Source organism: Eretmochelys imbricata, chromosome 4 (assembly GCF_965152235.1).
Source record: "Eretmochelys imbricata isolate rEreImb1 chromosome 4, rEreImb1.hap1, whole genome shotgun sequence".
NCBI classification, from domain to species: Eukaryota; Metazoa; Chordata; order Testudines; family Cheloniidae; genus Eretmochelys; species Eretmochelys imbricata.
The window spans coordinates 145,657,368-145,680,146 of record NC_135575.1 but is presented as its reverse complement, the minus strand read 5'-3'; the positions used below and the strand labels follow the sequence as shown (position 1 = coordinate 145,680,146).

The following is a 22,779-nucleotide window of genomic DNA, read 5'->3' as shown; positions in this document are numbered from 1 at the left end:
ACATTTTGTGTTGATTGGGGTAACAAAGAGATCTGCTTCTGGGAGAAGCCCAGGTTTGGCAGATGCTGAGGAAGACAGAATCGTTGAGCTACCATTTGTGGTCCTGATGGAAGTTCCTGCTGATGAAGTCTGCAACTGTATTCTGGAGGCCTGGTAGATAAACTGCTGAGATTTCTATCTGATGGGAAAGGCACCAGTTCCAGAATTTTAGCAATTCTATATATGAGGACTGAGATCTTGCACCATCCTGCCGATTGATACAGTACATTGCTGCCCTGTTGTCCAGCATTACCCTGATGGAGTGACCCTGTACGCTGTGAAGGAAGTATTGGGAAGCATATCCAATCACTCCTAGCTCTAGGAAGTTGATGTGGAGTGTGGCCTCATGTATAGACCACTTCCCCTGGGCTATGGCCCTTTGGCGTTGAGCCCCTCTTTGCAAAAGTGAGGCATCTATTGTGAGGATCTCCGAGGGTGGGGAATCTGAGAATGGAGTTCCCACACAGACCTTCACTGGGAACTCCTTCCACCACCTGACAGAGTCCAGAACTTTTGGAGATACGGTGATGCGTTTGGAGAGACTGTCTGTTTGGGATGTACGCAGTCCTAGCCATGTCAGAAGACTCCTGAGACACATGAGCCATGATGAATATGGAGGCATATATGTGGCCCAAGAGTTGTAAGCAGGTCCTTGTAATTATTTGTGGGCTGCACTGTACTACTGAAATCAGACTGGACATAGTAGAGAACCACTCCTTGGGCAAGCAGGCGCTGGCAATTAGGGAGTCTAGAGTAGCTCTGTTGAAGTCAATCTTCTGGACCGGAGTCAGTGTAGGCTTCTTCATATTGACACAGAAACCCAGGGACTGAAATAGGGCCAGTGCCTTGGAGGTTGCCAACTGAACCTCTAGAGCGGACCAACCCCTGAGGAGCCAGTTGTCCAAGTATGGGAATGCTGTGATGCCCCACTAATGTAGGCATGCAACTACCAATAAGAGGACCTTTGTAAAGAGGCTTGGGGCTGTAGAGAGTCCAAAGGGGAGGACTCCATACTGGTAATGATCTGAGCATATTACAAAACATGGGAAATGCTTGTGGGATGGGTGGATAGTTACATGAAAGTAGGTGTCCTATAGGCCAAAGGCGATGAAACAATTTCCTGGATCTAGGGATGGAATTATGATGGAACGGGCTTACATTGCAAGAAGCAATGATCTTAAACTGCAGCAAGGGCGGTTTAGGTTGGACATTTTGAAAAACTTCCTAACTGTCAGAGTGGTTAAGCACTAGAATAAATTGCCTAGGGAGGTTGTGGAATCTCCATCATTGGGGATTTTTAAGAGCAGGTTGGACAAACACCTGTCAAGGATGATATAGATAATACTTAGTCCTGCCTTGAGTGCAGGGGACTGGACTAGATGACCTCTCGAGGTCCCTTCCAGTTCTATGATTCTATGGCTAGCATCACCATTCTGAAGTGCTGAAAAAGGACATGGATGTTCAAGTTTCTGAGATCAAGGATTGGTCTCCATCCTAACCTTCTTTGAGGACTAGAAAATAGTTGGACTTGAACCCTCTTCCAACAAACTTGAGTAGAACTGGTTCAATCATCCCCAAGAGCAGGAGAGATTGTACCTCCTGCCTTAAGAACTCCTTGGGAGAATCACAGACTCATAGAATTGAAAAAGAAGGTGGTGAAACAAAAATTCCAAATGATGAAAGAAAAGCCACCACCAACAATCCCCCAGTCCTCCAAAAAGAAGAGCCCAGGAAGACTGTTCCTACAGCCCTCAGGATGAGAGCTCTCCTGGCTTTTCCTATGAGACTCAGAATTATAAAGAATACTGAAAGTCCTATTACCGAATATAGCAGAGTTATTATGCTTCTCACTCTTACTATAGGAAATTTCATAGGCATTTTAACTGGATGACTGCTTATCACGCCAACTCTGTCTATCTTCAGAAACTGCTGAAGAGTGATTGGTAATGGGAGAGCAATCTTCACCGCAAAAGGACTGATATTTACCAAGAGCTACCATCTAAATTGACTTAAAATAAACAGACATCTGTTTAGACTGAAGTAAAAATTTTGAGATCCTTGAGAGGCCATCTAGTCCAGACCCCTGCACTCAAGGCAGGACTAAGTATTATCTAGACCATTCCTGACAGTTGTCTGTCCAACCTGCTCTTAAAAGTCTCCAATGATGAGGATTCCAAAACCTCCCTAGGCAATTTATTCCAGTGTTTAACCACCTGACAGTTAGGAAGTTTTTCCTAATGTCCAACCTAAACCGCCCTTGCTGCAATTTGAGCCCATTGCTTCTTGTCCTACCCTCAGTGGATAAGGAGCACAATTTTATCACCCTCTTCTTTATGGCAACCTTTTACATACTTGAAAACTGTTATCATGTCCCCTCTCAGTCTTCTCTTCTCCAGACTAAACAAACCCCATTTTTTCAATCTTTCCTCATAGGTCACATTTTCTAGATCTTTAATAATTTGTGTTGCTTTTCTCTGGACTTTCTCCAATTTGTTCACATCTTTCTTGAAATGTGGCACCCAGAATTGGACACATTACTCCAGTTGAGACCTAATCAGCGTGGAGTAGAGCGGAAAAATTACTACTTGTGTCTTGCTTACAACACTCCTGATGATACATCCCGGAATGATGTTTGCCTTTTTTGCAACAGCGTTACACTGTTGACTCATATTTAGCTTGTGATCCACCCCCAGATCCCTTTCTGCAGTACTCCTTCTTAGGCAGTCATTTCCCATTTTGTATGCATGCAACTGATGGCTCCCTTCCTAAGTGCAGTACTTTGCATTTGTCCTTATTGAATTTCGTCTTATTTACTTCAGACCATTTCTCCAGTTTGTCAAGATCATTTTGAATTCTAATCCAGTCCTCCAAAGCACTTGCAACCCCTCCCAGCTTGGTATCATCCACAAACTTGATAAGTGTACACTCTATGCCATTATCTAAATCATTGATTAAGATATTGAACAGAACAAGACCCAGAACCTACCCCTGCGGGACCCCACTTGATATGCTCTTCCAGCATGACTGTGAACCACTGATAACTAATTTCTGCCAATGGTTTCCTAATCCGTTATGCATCCACCTTAGAGTAGCTCCATCTAGGTTGCATTTCTCTAGTTTGTTTGAGAACATTATGCTAGACAGTATGAAAAGCCTTACCAAAGTTAAGCTATAACAAATTTATTGCTTTCCCCCTCTCCACAAGGCTTGTTACCCTGTCAAAGAAAGCTATCCGGTTGGTCTGACATGATTTGTTCTTGACAAATCCATCCTGTCTGTTACTTATCACCTTATAAGGGTCCTTAGAGAGGGACAGGGATGGATAAATAAAGTGGAAGTGGAAGCAATAACCCACACTGACCACCTCTAATTTGTCTGAGGTGATCTGCTCCCAGGCAGGCAGGAAGTGTAACAGTCAGTTTCCAAAAGAGGGATGGACAGTAGAGTTGTACAGTAGAGGATCCTGAGGAAAAAGTTGCTCAACGCCTTCAACCAAGGCGTCCAAACAATCTCTTATACAGGGATGTAGACTGGGTAGTTGTAAAGGGAGGTGGTTCACTTTTCTGAGGTTTGAATTTCCTCAAAGGCTCCAAAGGGCTAGGAAAGGCTTGGTGTGCATAGTGCTGGAACATTGTGGAGTTTAAGTTCTGCTAAAATGTCTCTTTATTGCAGGCACATAAATTCCCAGTGACTGTAGCATTGCTCTTGAATCTGTAAGGATATAGAGTGAGGAGCTTTGGCCGTTCAAAGGCAAGGTCTTCAGTTGCATCAGCAGCACGGAGAACAGTCCACAAGGAGGCTTTTGCAATCAACTAACCCTCAGAGACAGGGGATTGAAATTGGTCTTTTTGTGGCAAGTGTTCAGTAAAGTGTGTGAACTTAGAATAATTTCTAGACTCTTTTTACCATCAAGGCCTGGTGGTTTCCAATTCAGAATTGAAGAGCTACAGATGAATAGCTCCTCCTGCCCTGTAGGTCTAATCATTTGGACTCTTTGCCCAAAGGAAAGGGTCTAGAATGAGCCTGGCTTTAGTAACGCTTTTCATTGACCAAGTCCACAGCTAGGGAATTAGGGGCAGGACGGTGGAAGACGTGATCCATTCCTTTAACTTGAATATTTTTTATATGCCCACTGGCAGGTGGGCTGAGTGGTGGCAGGTGTTTGCCACAGACCATGTGCAGGCAATAACAGTGTCTCATTAATTGGTAGGGCAAACTTTCCCTGGGGTGGGGTGATGTTTAAAATGTCTACCGGGGGTGCTGGGAGTCTTGTACCTCTTTTCATGGAATCCGGATGGAGTCTGCCAGGTGTTTCTGGAAAGGTCCTGGAAAGCCTTAAAGTCATCAACATCAGAGGGCAGTGGTGGCATTACTACCTCATATGGGGAGGAAGAGGGCCTGGCTGAAGTAGGGGAGTTTTCTTCAGTCTCTGACTCTTATTCCTCTTGTGTTTTTCTCAGTACCAAAGAAGTATGTGGTACCTGAGGATGGGCTTGGCGCCTGTGCATAATGCGGTACCGGTGCGTGTTGGGGTTTGTTTCTAGCTGGCACCCTGTAAAACTGTTCACTGAATTGCTCCCTGGGGTTCCAGTACTCCTCAGTCCACTGAGGAGTGGGTTAGGGGAAGGGTCCCCAAGCGTATTCATATCCCCGATTTTGAGCGTGTTTGGTGGGCTCTGGAAGATCTTCATCCGTAAATGGACTCAGGAGAGTGTGATGCAGAGCCCTGCACCAAGACCTCAGAGTCAGAAGTATCCTCTCCTGGGTTAAGATGGGGAGCCTCAGGCATCAATGCCAGTACCAAGGATTGGAAGCCCAACCAAGAGTCATGTTGCAGCTGGCGGGGCAGTACCAGAGAAGGAACTCTAGTAGACCTCCTTAGTAGGGGAGACTCTGGCTCATCTGAGACTAGAAGGTCCTCCAGGGAAAGGGATCTGGAGGGTGGTGGAGGGCTATGATAGCCTATGTTCAAAGCCTGCGTCAGTACCAGAGCAGGAAACATGGATCAGGGAGGAGATGGTGAATGTGATACCAGAGAGGTTAACAAAGGGTCTTTTCTGACCTTGGAACTGTAAGAAGGCAACAGTAACAGTGCCCAGGGAGTAGTCCTGTATACAGCACAGTGCTGAGAGGTGTTAGAAGGAACCAAGATAGAAGCTACCCTGAGAGTAGAAGACTTCTCCACACACCACTTCTTATGCAGTACTGAGTCTCAGTAACAGTTGCAGACAGAGTTTCCCAGGTGTGAGATTTCTTTCATTTATCTGGAAAGTGAAAGAGGCTTTTTCCCCCTCGAAGGCTTAGTCTCTGGGGCTGCTAACTGGTTTCCAATAGTCACCAAAGTGGCCTGAAATGTTCAGGCCGATGTACCAGGGAGACAGGAGCAGACCCCTCAGGAACTATAGATTGTACCATTAGGAGGAACGTCCTCCTAGCCTCTCTGTCCTTTCTAGACCTGCCTTTAAACACTGAGCAGACCTTGCACTTTAAGGGGATGTGAGTATCTCCAAGACACTGGTGACAGCTAGAGTGCCTGTTTCTGCAGGTAAAAAAACCTGTGGCAGGCCTGGCAAGGCTTAAATGACAGGTGGGGTTTTCAGCGTGACCTGGCATGCCAAAGCATTAACTAAAGTCCTGAAAAAAGGAGTAACCCTCCTTTGAAAGCACAATTGTGCTGAAATAAAATTAAAATGACAAAAATAACCAAAGTAAATAACTAACAAAGAACATTTCACAATAAGTGAGAGAGGCTGGAGGCTGCAAAATGCTCCATCTCGAGCTGCAGGTGAGTGGCAGCAGGTCCACAGCTCCCTACATGCCTCATAAGGGAGAACGAGGAGCTGCTCGGCACAGGCTTGGGCCCGCAGACACTGCTTTACAGTCTCCAGTCAAGAGTGCATGGGTGCGCGCGCATCCTACGGTGGAGCACCATATATTCGAAGAAGAACAGAAACAGACTCCTCAGTCCCTGCGCAATATTGGTGCTTATAATCTGTTCCCCTCAGTTTTCTCTAGTACGGTGCTTCTGGCCTAGGGAGATAAACAATTTTTTTTTAAATTAAAAAATTCAGATTTTATTTAAATCAGATTTCTTTTATTTAAAATAAATAAGTTTATTTTTTATTTAAAATTAAATTTTAAATTGACAACCTATGTTAGGGCCTAGATTTATTATAATGTATTAAAATCATTTAAATTAAATACAAAAAAAGAATATTAAGCAGTACGTGTTTGCTCTCAAGTTTTAAAGTAAGTCAAAGCATTGAACTGGTGGAAGTGACTCACTCAGAACTCAAACTAGAGTTTGTTGAAGGGCTGCACTAGCTTTTGATAGCAGTAGCCTCTTCTGCAAGTGCAGAGAATATTTTCTTTTTTTCAGTTTATTCAACTAGTCCCATTTAATGGCCAGTTCATTCAAAGTTAAGAAAACAACTGGGAATGGAAAAAGCAGGAACGCTTATTTTCCTCTTCCAATCTATGTATAAAAAGTAGGTAAGAGAAGATGAAATCTAAAAGTCCTAAAATCTTGAAGGACGTTGTGACCAGAAATAATCAGTTCAATTCATTAACTTTTATAAATCAGTCTTAAATGCAAAACATGTTTTGATAAGCTTTTCAGTATACTTTTTTCCAGTTTTCAGCAAATTCCAGGTAGTTTTAATTAAAAATTGTGTGTGCATTTTAATGAATTTGAATTTCCATTTCAAATAGAGCTTGATACAAATCACAAGTAAAAAATTACTCATCATCAAGTAAATAAGAAATGCATCATTCAACATTTTCTAATACAACCTTTTCTAATAAAAATGAAGAAGCTGAATAAATGTAAGTTAAGCTATATAATAGCTTAAATTAATGTGTATAGATACAGTGCATCTTCCTGGTTAGCAAAAAGAAGCACCAAATTGAGTGTGAAGACTACATTTGGCAGAAAATCAACATATTTAATGGTTTCCAACCAATGAGAATGAACCTTTCTTTAGGAACATTACAAATGCAAAACATGGTTAAAATAGATGACTTGAAAAGGTTTCCCGCTTGCTGATTTAAATCATGATTAAAATAGGTCATTTAAATCACTTTGATTTAAATCAGTTAACCCACCCTATCCCAGCCCTTCCCTGGAAGACAATTTTCCAGCCTTATCCATCTCCCTGACAGGAGGGTTCTCCTCATACTTGGCCTAAATTCCCTCTTTTCTTTGTTTCATTTGATCCCTCCTCATTCCACCATGGTTCATGACCCTCAGATATCCAGACAGTACGCATATCTGCTACCATTTGCCAATGAAAGGCAAGTTAGAAGCATCATGGCAGCATTTCACTGGCCGTTCATGACCTGCAGGAAGGCTGTGCAGGATGTCTATACAAACCCACACTGGAGAGTAAGAAGTTATGGAACAGCCCTGACCAGACACCTCTGCAAAGCCTGCAAAAGCTGGAGGCTGGGCTGTAAAAAGGGGAGCAGAGCAACTCAGAGGCAGGCAGTGGAACGGAGCAGATGGCTGCTCTGAGGGGAAGTTACTGCCCAGGAGCTCATTCCCTGGCACTTGACAACACAGACCTGTGCAAACCCGTAGGGGAGAAGCAGGAGTCAGAGTGTGCGGGTCAGAGACTTGGCTGGAGTGAGTTACTCTGGTAAGCTGAAGGAGACTGGGGTAGGAAGTGTTTCAGGGGGTGGGGGAGCGAAGGGGGCAGCAGCTTGGCACCCCAAGATGTAGGGTGTAGCTGCCCACCACTGGGCCCTGGACTGGAGCCCAGTGGAGAGGGTGGGCCCAGGCTCCCCTACCCCCTCCGAGAGGCAATACAACAGGAGCCTTCACCTTCAATGAAAGGCTGACTGGGAAAGACTGTGACTGGTCAACGGCCTAGCCCTCAAGCCTCTGTGCTAAGGGGAGGACTGGAAACCCTTGGGGCAGGGACGCCAAAGGACAGGGCTGAGCTTCAATGGGGAGATGTCCTGCCAGTGCTCACGTGACCACTAGGCAGCACTGTCAGTTGTTGTGCACCTTCTGCAGTGTGGTTTCTGAGAGCTACCAAAATCTGCAGCCTTTCCCAGATTAACCCCCTCGTGTCAGTGTAACACGCCACACATCCCAGTTGTTGTGGCTCCCTGGTCTCTTCCCATATCTGCCTCCCTCTGCCGGTGCTGCACCCAGCCCAGTGGGCCCTGATTCCCCGTTAGGCCCCTTGGATGTCACTACAGTATCAGCAACTACTCAGCCCGTGACCCCTCAATATTTCTGTGGCTCTTCTCTGAGCTCCAGACAGTTTGTCAGTAACTATCTCTCTGGCAATAAGGTGCCCAGAGCTCAGCATCAGATCCCAGGTGGGGTTTTCCAGAGCTAGAGAGAAAAGGACAACCCCTCCCTGTTCCAGGCTGGAGCCAACTACACACACCACTCAGTGTGGCATGGGCCTATATCCTCACTGCTATATCTTCAACTCCCTTGCCCACTCTTCCCCTGGCCTGCTCACCAGGCTTTGCCTGCTGAATCTGCACTTTCCAGTTCTCTCTTTCTAAGGGGGGTGGAAAGCGGCAGCTGTTTGGAATGGGGATATAGGATGTTCTTCCCGTGGGACAAAGAGGGCTGGCCCAGGAGAAGCTCTGCCAAGGCTGCCAAGGACCCTTCTTACCTTGATGACTTCTCCTCCATCCACCTTCATTAGCTTCTGGAGGTTTCCAGCCAGGAGGTTGGGCTTCGACCGCCACTTCAACAGCCCCAGCAGGTCAACTGCATGGAAACAAACTCATTCATTCAGTCAGTCCTTATTTTCTATCGACCTAGGCACTGACTGAGCCCTTTAGCTGCACCTCCAAGTCAGCCAACCCTCCCTGTCCCCCAACCAGCTTCCCCCACTTCCACTGCCCAAGTCAGCATGAAGAGATTCAGAACTGAATCCTCTGCTGAAACAGAAAATGCTCCCTATGAGGAAAGGGGCTGAATGACCCTGGCAGGAGTGACTGTGGCATGATTCTCCACTCACTCCCACCAGTCAGGAGTAATTCCACTGAAGTCAATGGAGTGCCAGTGATGTGAGTGAAAGGAGAACTGGTCCCTGCTGGCTTTCACAGCTTCAATGCTATGTTAATATGAGATGTAGCATTTAATTTCTGCATATGTTACATGGGGAAAGAAAGGAAGCAAAAAAAACAAAAGAAAAATCAAAAGTGGCCTGGTGGATTCCTTGAGTGACGGAGCCTCCTGAACGAGTGCAACTCCTGCTCCAATTCCCATCTCCTCACAGCTCAGAGGGAGCCAGGGTCAGCCTGCATGTCAATCAATTTATGCTATGGCCAGGTAGGCCTATTGCTGCCCTGACAATATGAGTGCTTACACATCTATCTCTGCTTCCCTCCTCTCTTCTTGCACTGAGCTAAAGCTTCACACTTGGTCACAGAGTCCTAAGTAGAGACTGCCTGAAAAGCTATGACCTCAACTGCAATCACACAAAAGCACCACACATTCTAGGACAGGACCACTGTGAAAACTGAACAGAAAGTCTCCACTAGCTTCTGGGTCCTGTTGGGTCACTATGTTCTGTGGCCACATTCTGGAAGCAAACATCCAGACATACACCTTTCAACCGGCCAGTTTGAAAGATTAAAAATACTGACCTGTCAGGAATCAGGGCCTGCAGCAGAGCCAGTCTCCAGGTGGCCTCATCAGTATAGCTGGCCTGCAGCAGGCTGCCTGATTGGTCACACCATATAATTAGCTGAAGGGGACAGTGGCCCAGTTTTTAAGCCAGCAGCAGCAGCTACCTGGCTGCTCAATGCTCATGCCTAACGCTGTGCCTGCTCCTCTCTTACCTTGTTCCTGCTGCTCCTGCCTTGCCTCTGTCCTGCTGCTGCCTTGAACTCCTTTTTGCCTGCCACCTGCTTGCTCCAGTTCCTGCTCTCCAGTTTGATTAATGATTCTGGCTTGTGGCTACTGACTCCAGCTTGACCCTGGGCTCTGATATCCTGTTCCTGACCTCCTGCTTGAACCTTGGCTCCAGCTTCTGACTACTGACTCTGGCTCTGACCCTTGTCCCTGGCTCGGATGCTTGGGTCCCAAAGCCTGCTCCAACCATTCGGTCTGATACCTGCTCTGACCACTAAGCTAGACCACCCTCATCCCAGTCACCTGAGAGATTGAACAGCCCTAAAAAATTATGACCAGGGGTCCTTGGAGCAAGCATGGACCCCATTAAGGTCCCAGCAGAACTGGTGGATGCTGTCCAGAATGTGCAGGAGCAAGTAATTGTCCTGTAATCACAGAATTTGGCTTTGCAGGTGCCGTTGCTCTGTTGGCTCCCCCAACTCCACCCCCACCCCAGAGCCGAAGATTCTCCTGCCTGACAAATTTGATGGCGCACAGGACACGTTTTGGGTGTTCGCAAACCAACATCAGCTCCTGTTCTTACTATGCCCTCAATCATTCCCAATGGACCAGACCTGTGTGGGGCTCATCTTAAGCTTGTTGACTGGGGAGGCCTTGGCCTGGGCTTCTCCCCTCCTGAAACAGTCCAGCCCCGTTTTGTGACAATTAGGGGAATTCATTCAAGCCACATCCATTATCTCTGATGATCCCGACTGTATATGGACCACTGAGACAACGCTTCAGGCCTTACAGCAGGGAAACAGACCCGTTGCCAAATATGCCACTTCATTTCATTGTTTGGTTTCTGACGTCGGGGTGGAATGAGGCAGCATAGCACCAGCATTTCCACCTGGGATTAAATTATATAAAAGACAAGCTCACGCAGGCGGAGCCTCTGCCTCGTTTGAACTATCTGATTGACTTGTGCATCTGAATCGACAATTGCCTCATGAAGCGGCACCACAAGCGTACCTCAGTTTTCCAGTTCATGACATCCCAGCCATGGGGTTCTTCTCTGGTACCCAGAAGTCACCTACTACAGGACAGGCCCAACAAAGAAAATAACAGAACGCCACCAGCCGTCATCTTCAGCCCCCAACTAAAACCTCTCCAACGCATTATCAAGGATCTACAACCTATCCTGAAGGACGACCCACCACTCTCACAAATCTTGGGAGACAGGCCAGTTCTTGCCTACAGACAGCCCCCCAACCTGAAGCAAATACTCACCAGCAACCACACAACAGAACCACTAACCCAGGAACCTATCCTTGCAGCAAAACCTGTTGCCAACTGTGCCCAAATATCTATTCAAGAGACACCATCATAGGGCCTAATCACATCAGTCACACTATCAGAGGCTCGTTCACCTGCACATCCACCAATGTGATATATGCCATCATGTGCCAGCAATGCCCCTCTGCCATGTACATTGGGCAAACTGGACAGTCTCTACGTAAAAGAATAAATGGACACAAATCAGATGTCAAGAATTATAATATTCATAAACCAGTCGGAGAACACTTCAATCTCTCCGGTCACTCGATTTCTGATTTCAAAGTGAGTATCCTTCAACAAAAAAACTTTGAAAACAGACTCCAACGAGAGACTGCTGAATTGGAATTAATTTGCAAATTGGATACAATTAACTTAGGCTTGAATAGAGATTGGGAGTAGATTGGTTGAGTCATTATACTAAGTAAAACTATTTCCCCTTGTTTATTCCTCTCCCCCCCCCCCACTGTTCCTCAGACGTTCTTTTTAACTCATGGAAATGTGCTGGAAATGGCCTACCTTGATTATCACTTCAAAAGGTCTTCTCTCCCCCCACCCCACTCTCCTGCTGGTAATAGCTCATCTTAAGTGATCACTCTCCTTACAATGTGTATTTTTTCATGGTCTGTGTGTGTATAAAATCTCCTCACTGTACTTCCCACTTTATGCATCCGATGAAGTGAGCTGTAGCTCACGAAAGCTCATGCTCAAATAAATTGGTTAGTCTCTAAGGTGCCACAAGTACTCCTTTTCTTTTTGCGAATACAGACTAACACGGCTGCTACTCTGAAACTTCTCTGGCATCAAAGTTCTAGCAAGCCAACCAAGTTTGTCCACAAGTCTCTGAATCTGAGAAACACTGATGTCCGGCATTAGGCTTGTGCTTATATTGTGGGAAACGCAGACATCTTGCCTTGACGTGTCTGGTGAAGACTTGGGCAGAACTGGGACCAGGAAACACCAGGTCCCGTACTCCAAGGAATCAATCCAGACAGAGCTGGTCTTCTCTTTCCTTCAGTAGTTAATAGCACCCATGGGCCACAGTGGGCAGAACAGGACCCCCAAGTCAGTTTCTGATGCAACTCCAAATACGTCTATAATTCAACTGCTGATAAGCTCAGAAATTCACCTAGAGACCCAAGCCAAGTCAGGGGCCTCAGGTAATGTTAAGGACTTGAACCTTGCCATGGCCCATGCAGTTCCCACCAGATCTGATCGAGACTGTAGATGGGTCTCTTCTCTCCACAGAACAGTAACCCACCAGACCTTGCCACTAATGGTTATCAACCTTCGGCGCACCAGGAAACACTCCAATTTGGACTATTCTGGGCCCCCATGTGCGGTCATCCTAGGCATGTCCTGGCTAAACACCCATGACCCCCACATTCATTGGCAGGAAACCCTACACTTTAGCTCCCACTATGCCGATTATCCTGTCTCCCAGGATCTGAGAACCAGACCAGTGTGCTCTGTGGTTCATGTCACACACTGCAAGACCCTGATCATCAAGGAACAAGACCGCTAGGACCCTGATCGTCCCCTACAGCTCCATTTGCTGTGGCTGAGATCCCCCACAAATATTGTGACTTTGCCAATGTTTTTTGAGAAGAGGAAGGCAGACATCCTGCCCTCACATGGGACTTATGATTGCCTGATCAATCTCCAGCCTAAAGCCAAGATCCCATTTGGTCAGATATATGCCCTCTTTGAACCTGAACTTCAGGCTATCCACATATACTTGTAGGAGAACATTCAGAAGGGTGTCATCCACCTGTCCATCTCCCCAGAGGGCTCTCCAAACTTTATTGTCAAGAAGAAGGATGACTCTTTGCAGCTATGTATTGACTATGTGGCCCCGAACAAGCTAACTGTATGAAACCACTTCCACTTATAAATGAGCTCTTAGACTGACTATGGGCAGCCCGTATTTTCATGAAGTTAGACACGAGTGGGGCCTATAACATGGTGCACGCGCATGAGGGAGATGAGTGGAAGACCATCTTTCACACTCTATATGGCTTCTACAAATACCTATTCATGCCGTTCAGCCTAAGCAATGCTCCAGCAACATAGGAGCATACGTGGGATGATCTTCGTTCAGTACCACCCCTCCCGCCCCTCCTAAAATACTAATTAGGTAAAAATTTGTAACCACACGTCCCCTGGGCGCGCTTGTAAGACATGTGACTCCTTCGAGGGAAAAGGGTGCAAGGATCAAGCAAAGTAAATTACTGTTGGGGGGATTCCTTAATTGACGCTTGGAAAAGCAATGCTGCTGGACAGAGCAGCCAAACCTCTGCTCCGTGGGCTCGAGTAGGACTGTGAACCAGAGGGGTTGTCTCAAGGTAGCCGAGGCCTGGCCTCGAGGGAATCCGAGACAGACCAGAGGGCTGAAAAGACCAGACCAGGAGGAAAGAAGCCGTCTATAAAATTGGTAACCACCTTCTCTGTTTGCCAAGCAGGAACTGTGTGATGCTAGCACAGGGCCTATTTGTGTATGTTTGTGAAAGAGAGACTTGTTAAGAGGAATGTATAGCTCTTAATGTATAGCACTTATGTCTAACATAAAGGAGTTATGTGCTTAATATAACCCTTTGCCACTTATGTAATTCCTTCTCAATAAACTGCTGTGTACTGAAGACAATTACTGTGGACCTTTTTCACTGGTATGGCAGTAATCTGCTCCACCGGGAGCCAGTAAAGATCCATTTCAGGGGTAGTAGCACCCCGTGTTGTTAACAGTGATTGTCATGGTCGGAGTTCTCTGTAGAAATGGGACTCCTGAACAGACGTTCTTTGGTTGTGTCCACCATTTTAGGGAGTCTTTGCCCCTGCGTGGCATTGTAACACATCTGTTTAAGTTGTGCCTGTGCAGGATGTACACTGTTCGAAGCCAGGCCTGTAGGCATCTCATGTGAAATCTGGTGTGTTTGATAACAAATGCTGTTGCTGACATGTGCCCCAAGAGCTGTAAATCTGTTCTGGCTGATGTTTATGGGCTGTTGATCAATGTCTAAATTAAATTGACTAGCGTGATGAAGCATTGCTGAGATAGCATTGCTGCTGCTGTTGAACAGTTGGGAGAGGCGCCTATGAATTCCAATTTCTGGATGGGAATCGGTGTAGACTTTTGCACATTTATCTATAACCCTAGGCTCGTGAAAACGGTTATCATACTCTGTGTGGCGTTTATTGCTTCTTGTTGTCTTGGTGCCTAACGGAAGTTACTAGATCGCAGGCCCTGGTGCTCATGGGAGACTTCAATCACCCTGATATCTGCTGGGAGAGCAATACAGCAGTGCACGGACAATCCAGGAAGTTTTGGGAAAGTGTAGGGGACAATTTCCTGGTGCAAGTGCTGGAGGAACCAACTAGGGGCAGAGCTCTTCTTGACCTGCTGCTCACAAACCGGGAAGAATTAGTAGGGGAAGCAAAAGTGGATGGGAACCTGGGCAGCAGTGACCATGAGATGGTCGAGTTCAGGATCCTGACACAGGGAAGAAAGGAGAGCAGCAGAATACGGACCCTGGACTTCAGAAAAGCAGACTGTGACTCCCTCAGGGAACTGATGGGCAGGATCCCCTGGGAGAATAACATGAGGGGGAAAGGAGTTCAGGAGAGCTGGCTGTATTTTAAAGCATGTATTTTAAGGTCAGGTTTGACAAAGCCCTGGCTGGGATGATTTAGTTGGGGATTGGTCCTGCTTTGAGCAGGGGCTTGGACTAGATGACCTCCTGAGGTCCCTCCCAACCCTGATATTCTATGATTCTATGAATCCTTATTGAGGTTACAGGAACAAACCATCCCGATGTGTAGAAAGAATAGTAAATATGGCAGGCGACCAGCTTGGCTTAACAGTGAAATCCTTGCTGATCTTAAACACAAAAAGGAAGCTTACAAGAGTGGAAGATTGGACAAATGACCAGGGAAGAGTATAAAAATATTGCTCGGGCATGCAGGAGTGAAATCAGGAAGGCCAAATCACACCTGGAGGTGCAGCTAGCAAGAGATGTTAAGAGTAACAAGAAGGGTTTCTTCAGGTATGTTAGCAACAAGAAGAAAGTCAAGGGAAGTGTGGGCTCCTTACTGAATGAGGGAGGCAACCTAGTGACAGAGGATGTGGATAAAGCTAATGTACTCAATGCTTTTTTTGCCTCTGTCTTCACGAACAAAGTCAGCTCGCAGACTACTGCACTGGGTAGCACAGCATGGGGAGGAGGTGACCAGCCCTCTGTGAAGAAAGAAGTGGTTTGGGACTATTTAAAAAAGCTGGACGAGCACAAGTCCATGGGGCCGGATGCGTTGCATCCGAGAGTACTAAAGGAGTTGGCGGGTGGGATTGCAGAGCCATTGGCCGTTATCTTTGAAAACTCATGGTGATTGGGGGAGGTCCCAGATGACTGGAAAAAGGCTAATGTAGTGCCCATCTTTAAAAAAGGGAAGAAGGAGGATCCGGGGAACTACAGGCCAGTCAGCCTCACCTCAGTCCCTGGAAAAATCATGGAGCTGGTCCTCAAGGAATCAATTCTGAAGCACTTAGAGGAGAGGAAAGTGATCAGGAACAGTCAGCATGGATTCACCAAGGGCAAGTCGTGCCTGACTAATCTAATTGCCTTCTATGACGAGATAACTGGCTCTGTGGATGTGGGGAAAGCAGTGGACGTGTTGTTCCTTGACTTTAGCAAAGCTTTTGACATGGTGTCCCACGGTATTCTTGCCAGCAAGTTAAAGAAATATGGGCTGGATGAATGGACTATAAGGTGGATAGAAAGCTGGCTAGATTGTCGGGCTCAACGGGTAGTGATCAATGGCTCCATGTCTAGTTGGCAGCTGGTATCAACTGGAGTGCCCCAAGGGTCAGTCCTGGGGCTGGTTTTGTTCAATATCTTCATTAATGATCTGGAGGATGGTGTGGATTGCACCCTCAGCAAGTTTGCAGATGACACTAAACTGGGAGGAGAGGTAGATACACTGGAGGGTAGGGATAGGATACAGAGGGCCCTAGACAAATTAGAGGATTGGGCCAAAAGAAATCTGATGAGGTTCAACAAGGACAAGTGAAGAATCCTGCACTTAGGATGGAAGAATCCAATGCACCGCTACAGACTAGGGACCGAATGGCTAGGCAACAGTTCTGCAGAAAAGGACCTAGGGGTTACAGTGGATGAGAAGCTGGATATGAGTCAATAGTGTGCCCTTGTTGTCAAGAAGGCCAATGGCATTTTGGGATGTATAAGTAGGGGCATTGCCAGCAGACTGAAGGAACGTAATCGTTCCCCTCTATTCGACATTGGTGAGGCCTCATCTGGAGTACTGTGTTCAGTTTTGGGCCCCACACTACAAGAAGGATGTGGAAAAATTGGAAAACGTCCAGTGGAGGGTAACAAAAATGATTAGGGGACTGGAACACATGACTTACGAGGAGAGGCTGAGGGAACTGGGATTGTTTAGTCTGTGGAAGAGAAGAATGAGGGGGGATTTGATAGCTGCTTTCAACTCCCTGAAAGGGGGTTCCAAAGAGGATGGCTCTAGACTGTTCTCAGTGGTAGCAGATGACAGAACGAGGACTAATGGTGTCAAGTTGCAGTGGGGGAGGTTTAGGTTGGATATTAGGAAAAACTTTTTCACTAGGAGGGTGGTGAAACACTGGAATGCGTTACCTAGAGAGGTGGTGGAATCTCCTTCCTTAGAAGTTTTTAAGGTCAGGCTTGACAAAGCCCTGGCTGGGATGATTTAGTTGGGGATTGGTCCTGCTTTGAGCAGGGGGTTGGACTAGATGACCTCCTGAGGTCCCTTCCAACCCTGATATTCTATGATTCTATGATTCTATGAGGTAATCATCCAAGGTAATCATGACTCCATGTCTGTGGAGGTGTGCCACCATGACAGCTGGAACTTTGGAGAAAACCCTTGGGTTGGTGGACAAGCCAAAGGCTAGTACTTTGTTTTGGAAGTGTTGTTTCCCTAGAGTGGACCTCAAGAGTATTCTGTGTGATGGGTGGATGGTAATGTTGAAATACGCCTCCTGCAGGTCGAGGGCCAAAAGCCAGTCCCTCTTTTCTAACACTGGAATTATGGTTGATACTGTCACCATCTTGAAATGTTGGGTTTTTACAAATTTGTTGAGTTTCCTTAGATCCAATATGGTTCTCCATCCGCCTGTCTTTTTCTGCGTGAGAAAATAATTTGAACAGAGCCTTTTCCCTCTGTGCTGAGTTGGTACAGGTTCCACTGTACCTAGATAAATAAGGTTATTTACTTCCTGTTGCAACAGTGACTGTGAGAGGGGTCCCTGAAGAGGGATGGGGAGGGCGGGTGGGTGAGATGAAGATAAAGGGGATGGAGTAACCAGTTTGGATCATTTCTAAAACTCATCTGTCTGTCGAGATGCTGCACCGAACTAGGTGAAAAGGTGACAATCTCCGAATAGTCGGGAGGTAGAGTCTGTTTCTAGCATTAGAATAAGTGGTTGTCTCGTGCCCTCAACCACAGCTTAAAAATTGCTGTCTAGTTTTGGATTGTTGGGACGTTGAAGGTTTGTTTTTTGGCTGTCAACATCTGGTTTGCCTTTGCTTGCGGCATTGTTCATACTGTCTATTTTGTGCGTATGGTGGTGATTGGAATCTCTGGATATAAAACCTGCCCTGTTTCTTTTTATTTGCAGGTGTGTAGATACCCAGGGATTTCAAGGTTACCCTTGAGTCTTTAAGGGTGTGGAAAGATTCATCCATTTTGGCTGCAAATAATTTTGGGTCTTTGAAGGGTAAGTCCTCAACTGTTGCCTGGACCTCCCTGGGGGACCCCGAGAGATAGAGCCAGGATCCCCGGCACATAACCACAGATGTTGCGATAGATCATGCTGCCATGTCTGCGGAGTCAAGAGAGGCCTGCAAGGCCATCCTGGTGATGAGATGTCCTTCAGCTATATTCGCTTTAAATTGTTCTTTTTTATCATCAGGCAAATTGTTAATAAATTCTGACATTTTCGAAAAGATGGTGTCCATGTGTTTCACCAGGACAGCTGCACAATTAGCTATGTGGAACTGAAGTGTTGCAGAGGAATAGACCTAGCAGCCTACGAAATCCAGCCTCTTCCAATCTTTGTTGTATGGGGTTATTCCAGAGTTGTGTTGTTTTCCCCTCTCGTTTACAGCCTCCACCACTAGTGAATTGGTGTAGGGTGAGTAAATAAAAACTCAGCCCCTTTAGATGGCACATAATATTTTTTGTCCTATTTTTTGCATGATGTGGGAGCTGTTGCTGGTGTCTGCCAGATGGTTTTTGCAGGCCCCATAATAGCTTTACTGATTGATGATGCTATCTTTGCTGATGGAAATGACTGGAGTATGTCCAGTAGCTTATGCTGAGATTCAGGTACCTGTTTTAAAGAAATGTCTAACGATTCTGCTACCTGAAAGGCCTTAAAATCATCCCCAGTGGTGGGGGCATTATGGTTTCATCTGGTGACGAAGATGAGAGGTGTGCAGGTGGTGAGGCTTCCTGATCAGATATGTCCTCAGTTTCCTCCGTCACTTCCTCTTGTGTTTCTGAGGATGCTGGGATAGGTGGTAATAGGGATTGTGCGGCTCTCAATCTTGGTGGGCAAGGAGGCCTGCAGTGGTGGGCCTTGTACCTTGCCCATAGATTCCAGTAAGGCCAGTTCGGTGGGAAAGGCATGTGGGGTGGTGCCTATGGGTGCCATTACCAAGCACGTGCCTCTGAAGATGGGTGACATGCTGGTAGCTGAGATGGTCCAGATTGCAGTGAGGAGTGACGAGGAGTATATATCACTGCATCCTCCTCCTCTTCACCATCACTGGAGGGAGGGGGAGCTGATCCAGATGGAGTATTCAAGTGGCTCAGTACTAATCTGGATGGAGTACCTTCGGTACCGAGTAGAGGGAATTCAGGTGTTGAAGAGATTATTGGGTCTGCATGTCTTGTGAATTGTTGTGGAACTGTGGACTTTGGTACTGGGGATGGCATTACTGGCGGCCCAGGAATGTGAACTGTAGTCGCTGGTGTCAAGGGCTTTGAGCTGAGCGGCATAGGTCCAGCAGGTGGCACCACTGTGCCGCTTGGTTCCGAGTTTCTTTCGGCTCTGCGGATGCCGAGGTGGAGGGTTTCACTTTGCTCTGTGAGCATCCGTTCGAGCTTGGCCTCATAAGGTTTATCACTCTCCAGTAGGGCGTCAAGACATCTAAAGAGGACACTCCTGGAAAAAGAAGCTTTGTTCCTACTATTAAAATTTAACGATGCTTGGTTTCAGAAGGCTGTCTGGATATTGTACTCACCACTGGTCAGACTCTTGAAGAGAAGAAACTGCACCGGTGTATATACACAATGGATGCACCCTTACCTTTGCTCTGAGTACATGCATTCCAGGTCCTAGGGGGCAAAAAGAACCCTCCTAGGCCTGTATTAGGGTAAATAGGGTTCTGAGGCTAACTCTTTTTGTTGCTATGAGAAAACCAATTATATGTCCTGATACTGACAGTTTTCCTATCTCTTTAAGCCAAAGTTTACTTCAGTTAATGTAAGATGGTATGGGATACTTAACGTAAGTGAACAGGATTATCACAGGCCAATTTGGGCTATATAACTGCTATATTAATGCTTAATAATATGCATACTTAAATGCTTGGAATATATATTGTGGGTAGTATTATTAACATAATATATATGTATGCTAGTCAGCGTATATTAGTCAACAGTAACCTCCAACCTGTTATGCATCATCCACTCTGTTACTTAGTGAACCCATCAAGTCTTAGACCTTGACCAGGATCAGACCTCTGCAGCCTTCACATTCCAGAATGGGATCCTATAACATGAGGGACACATCTATGTGCCTGAAGGGATCACTCTGCTTCGAATCCTAAAATTCTGCCATCATGCTCCCCTAGCAGGCCACTTTGGCCATTCAAAGATTCAAGACCTAGTTTCCAGGAAGTTTTGGTGGCCAGCAATATGTGCCTCTGTTGCGTCCTGTGTAGATTCCTGTGATCTTTGCACCCGGACTAAGATTGCCTCATTCAAGACTGCTGGGTCTCGTCCAGCCCCTACTCACTTTGCCCTGGACTTGGGCCATCCTTCCCATGGACTTTATCATAGATTTACCACCTTCCCAAGGCCACAGTACTATTCTAGTGGTGGCTGACCACTTAACCAAGCTGGCACATTTTGGTCCATGCCAGGTGCTTCTGCTCAGGAGACAGTTTGTCTGTTTATGAACAACATCTTTTGTCTCCACGGCTTGCCTACAGGCATGGTATCTGACCAAGAAGTCCAGTTTATTTCCCACTTCTGGCAAGAATTTCTATACCATCTGAGTATTGACACCCTAACCTCAATGGCCTTTTATACAAGCACCAAGAGTCAGGCAGAGTGGGTCAATCAAGTCCTTGAACAGTACCTACGTTACTTTCTAAACTTATCATCAAGATAATTGGCTGTCCCTGATTCCTCACCTCACGCCAAGTTTACTTTTACATCAATGCTAGAAATGCCTCCAGCAAGCAAGACTCTTTTTGTTGCTAACTATACTTTCCACCATTGTGCTCACACAGAGATCCTCACCGAATTGTCAATGCTTGCCACTAACAAAATCATTGTCCACAACCAACAGGTAAACCAAGAACTCCAGGGCAGTTAAAAATCGCCAAGACAACTTATGAATGGTATACCAACCAGTCCCGCCAGCCAATACCTGGTTTTGGGGTAGGGGATAAGGAGTGGTTGTCTGCCTGGAATCTGTGATCAACTTGCCTCTCTGCAAAGCTGGACTATCCGTACACAAGGTCTTTCCAAATCACAAAACAGATTCACCCTGTTATGTTCAAGTTCAAGTTACAGCTACAAGATTCCCTCAAGATTTACACTGTTTTTACATCTCCCTTCTAAAAATTATTATTCAAGAATCCCTTCCCACTGCATACTCCTCTTCCACCTATAACTGTTTGGGGCCAAGAAAAATAAGTGGTTCGATATATTCTAGCTCAGGAGTGGGCAAACTTTTTTGGCCTGAGGGCCACATCTGGGTATGGAAATTGTATGGTGGGCCATGAATGCTCATGAAATTGGGGTTGGGGTTCAGGAAGGGGTCAGGGCTCTGGCTGGGGGTGCGGGCTCTGGGGTGGGGCCTGAAATGAGGAGTTCAGGGTGTGGGAGGGGCCTTTGGGCTGGGGCAGGGGGTTGGGGTGTGGGGGGGTTGAGGGCTCTGGCTGGAGGTGCGGGCTCTGGGGTGGGGCTGGGGATGAGGGGTTTGGGGTGTAGGAAAATGCTCCAGGTTGGGACAGAGGGGTTCAGAAGACAGGAGGGGGATCAGGGCTTGGGCAGGGGGTTGGGGCACAGGAGGGGCTCAGGGGTGCAGGCTCTGGGCGGTGCTTACCTCAAGCAGCGGCACGTTCTCCCCTCTGGCTCCTATGCAGAGGCACAGCCAGGCAGCTCTGCATGCTGCCCCGTTCTCAGGTGGCAATGGGAGCTGCGGAGGCGGCACTTGGGGTGGGGGCAGCGCACAGAACCTCTGGCTGCCCCTACATGTAGGAGCCGGAGGGGGGACATGCCACTGCTTCCAGAGCCGCACAGAGCCATGGCACAAGCACACAGAGTGGCTCCCGACTCCACTCCCCAGCGGGAGCTCGAGGGACGGATTAAATCGGCTGGTGGGCCAGATGTGGCCACGGGCCATAGTTTGCCCACCCCTGTTCTAGACTCTTGCTGGGTATCTAATTGACTGGAACAGGTATGTCTCAGACAAATGTTTCACAAACTCAAATAACTGAGGAGAAGCTTTCATAGAATCATAGAATATCAGGGTTGGAAGGGACCTCAGGAGGTCATCTAGTCCAACCCCCTGCTCAAAGCAGGACCAATCCCCAATTTTTGTCCCAGATCCCTAAATGGCCCCCTCAAGGATTGAACTCACAACCCTGGGTTTAGCAGGCCAATGCTCAAACCACTGAGCTATCCCTCCCCCTGAGATCCTGCAGAACACATCCATGCCCGAGATCTCCTGCAAGCCTTTCACCACATGTACCCCAAGAAACCAGGCCCCAAGGCCCCTAGACGGCACCCTCGATGGGGAGGGGGACACTGTGAGGGCCTGCAGCAGAGCTAGTCTCCAGGCAGCCTCATCAGTACAGCTGGCCTGTAGCAGGCTGCCTGACTGGCCACGTCACCTGATTGGCTGGAGGGTCTAGCAGGCCAGCTCTTAAGCCAGCAGCTGCAGCTAACTGGCTTCTCAATGCTCATGCCCAACATTGTGCCTGCTCTTGTGTTACCTTGTTCCCGCTGCTCCTGCCTTGCACCCAGCCTTGCCTCTGTCCTGCCCTTGCCTTGAACCCTTCTTTCCCTGCTACCCTGCTTACTCCAGTTCCTGACCTCTGGCTTGACCTGTGGCTCTGGCTTCTCACTACTGACTCTGGCTTGACCCCTTGCAGTTTCCCAAGCATTTTCCTCACAGGCAAGAGGCTGCCCATGCATGCTGATACATGTGTGTTTATACCCTGTAACTAACAGCTGTATCCTAAAGGATCTCCTGAAGGGGGCTGATGGGCTGTGCAGCTGTGTGCAGGGTGGACAAACATATACAGATGTGT

At 47.0% G+C, this 22,779-nt stretch overlaps 1 protein-coding gene across 1 annotated transcript in view; it reads right to left on the bottom strand.

Moving 5' to 3' along the window:
- LOC144264379 (dedicator of cytokinesis protein 2-like) overlaps positions 1-22,779 on the bottom strand; it is a 336,931-nt gene that overhangs the window by 208,756 nt on the left and 105,396 nt on the right. Inside the window, exon 19 of the mRNA XM_077816134.1 lies at positions 8,676-8,773. Coding sequence (XP_077672260.1) covers positions 8,676-8,773 — 98 coding nt within the window. The remainder of the gene's footprint in view (positions 1-8,675; positions 8,774-22,779) is intronic.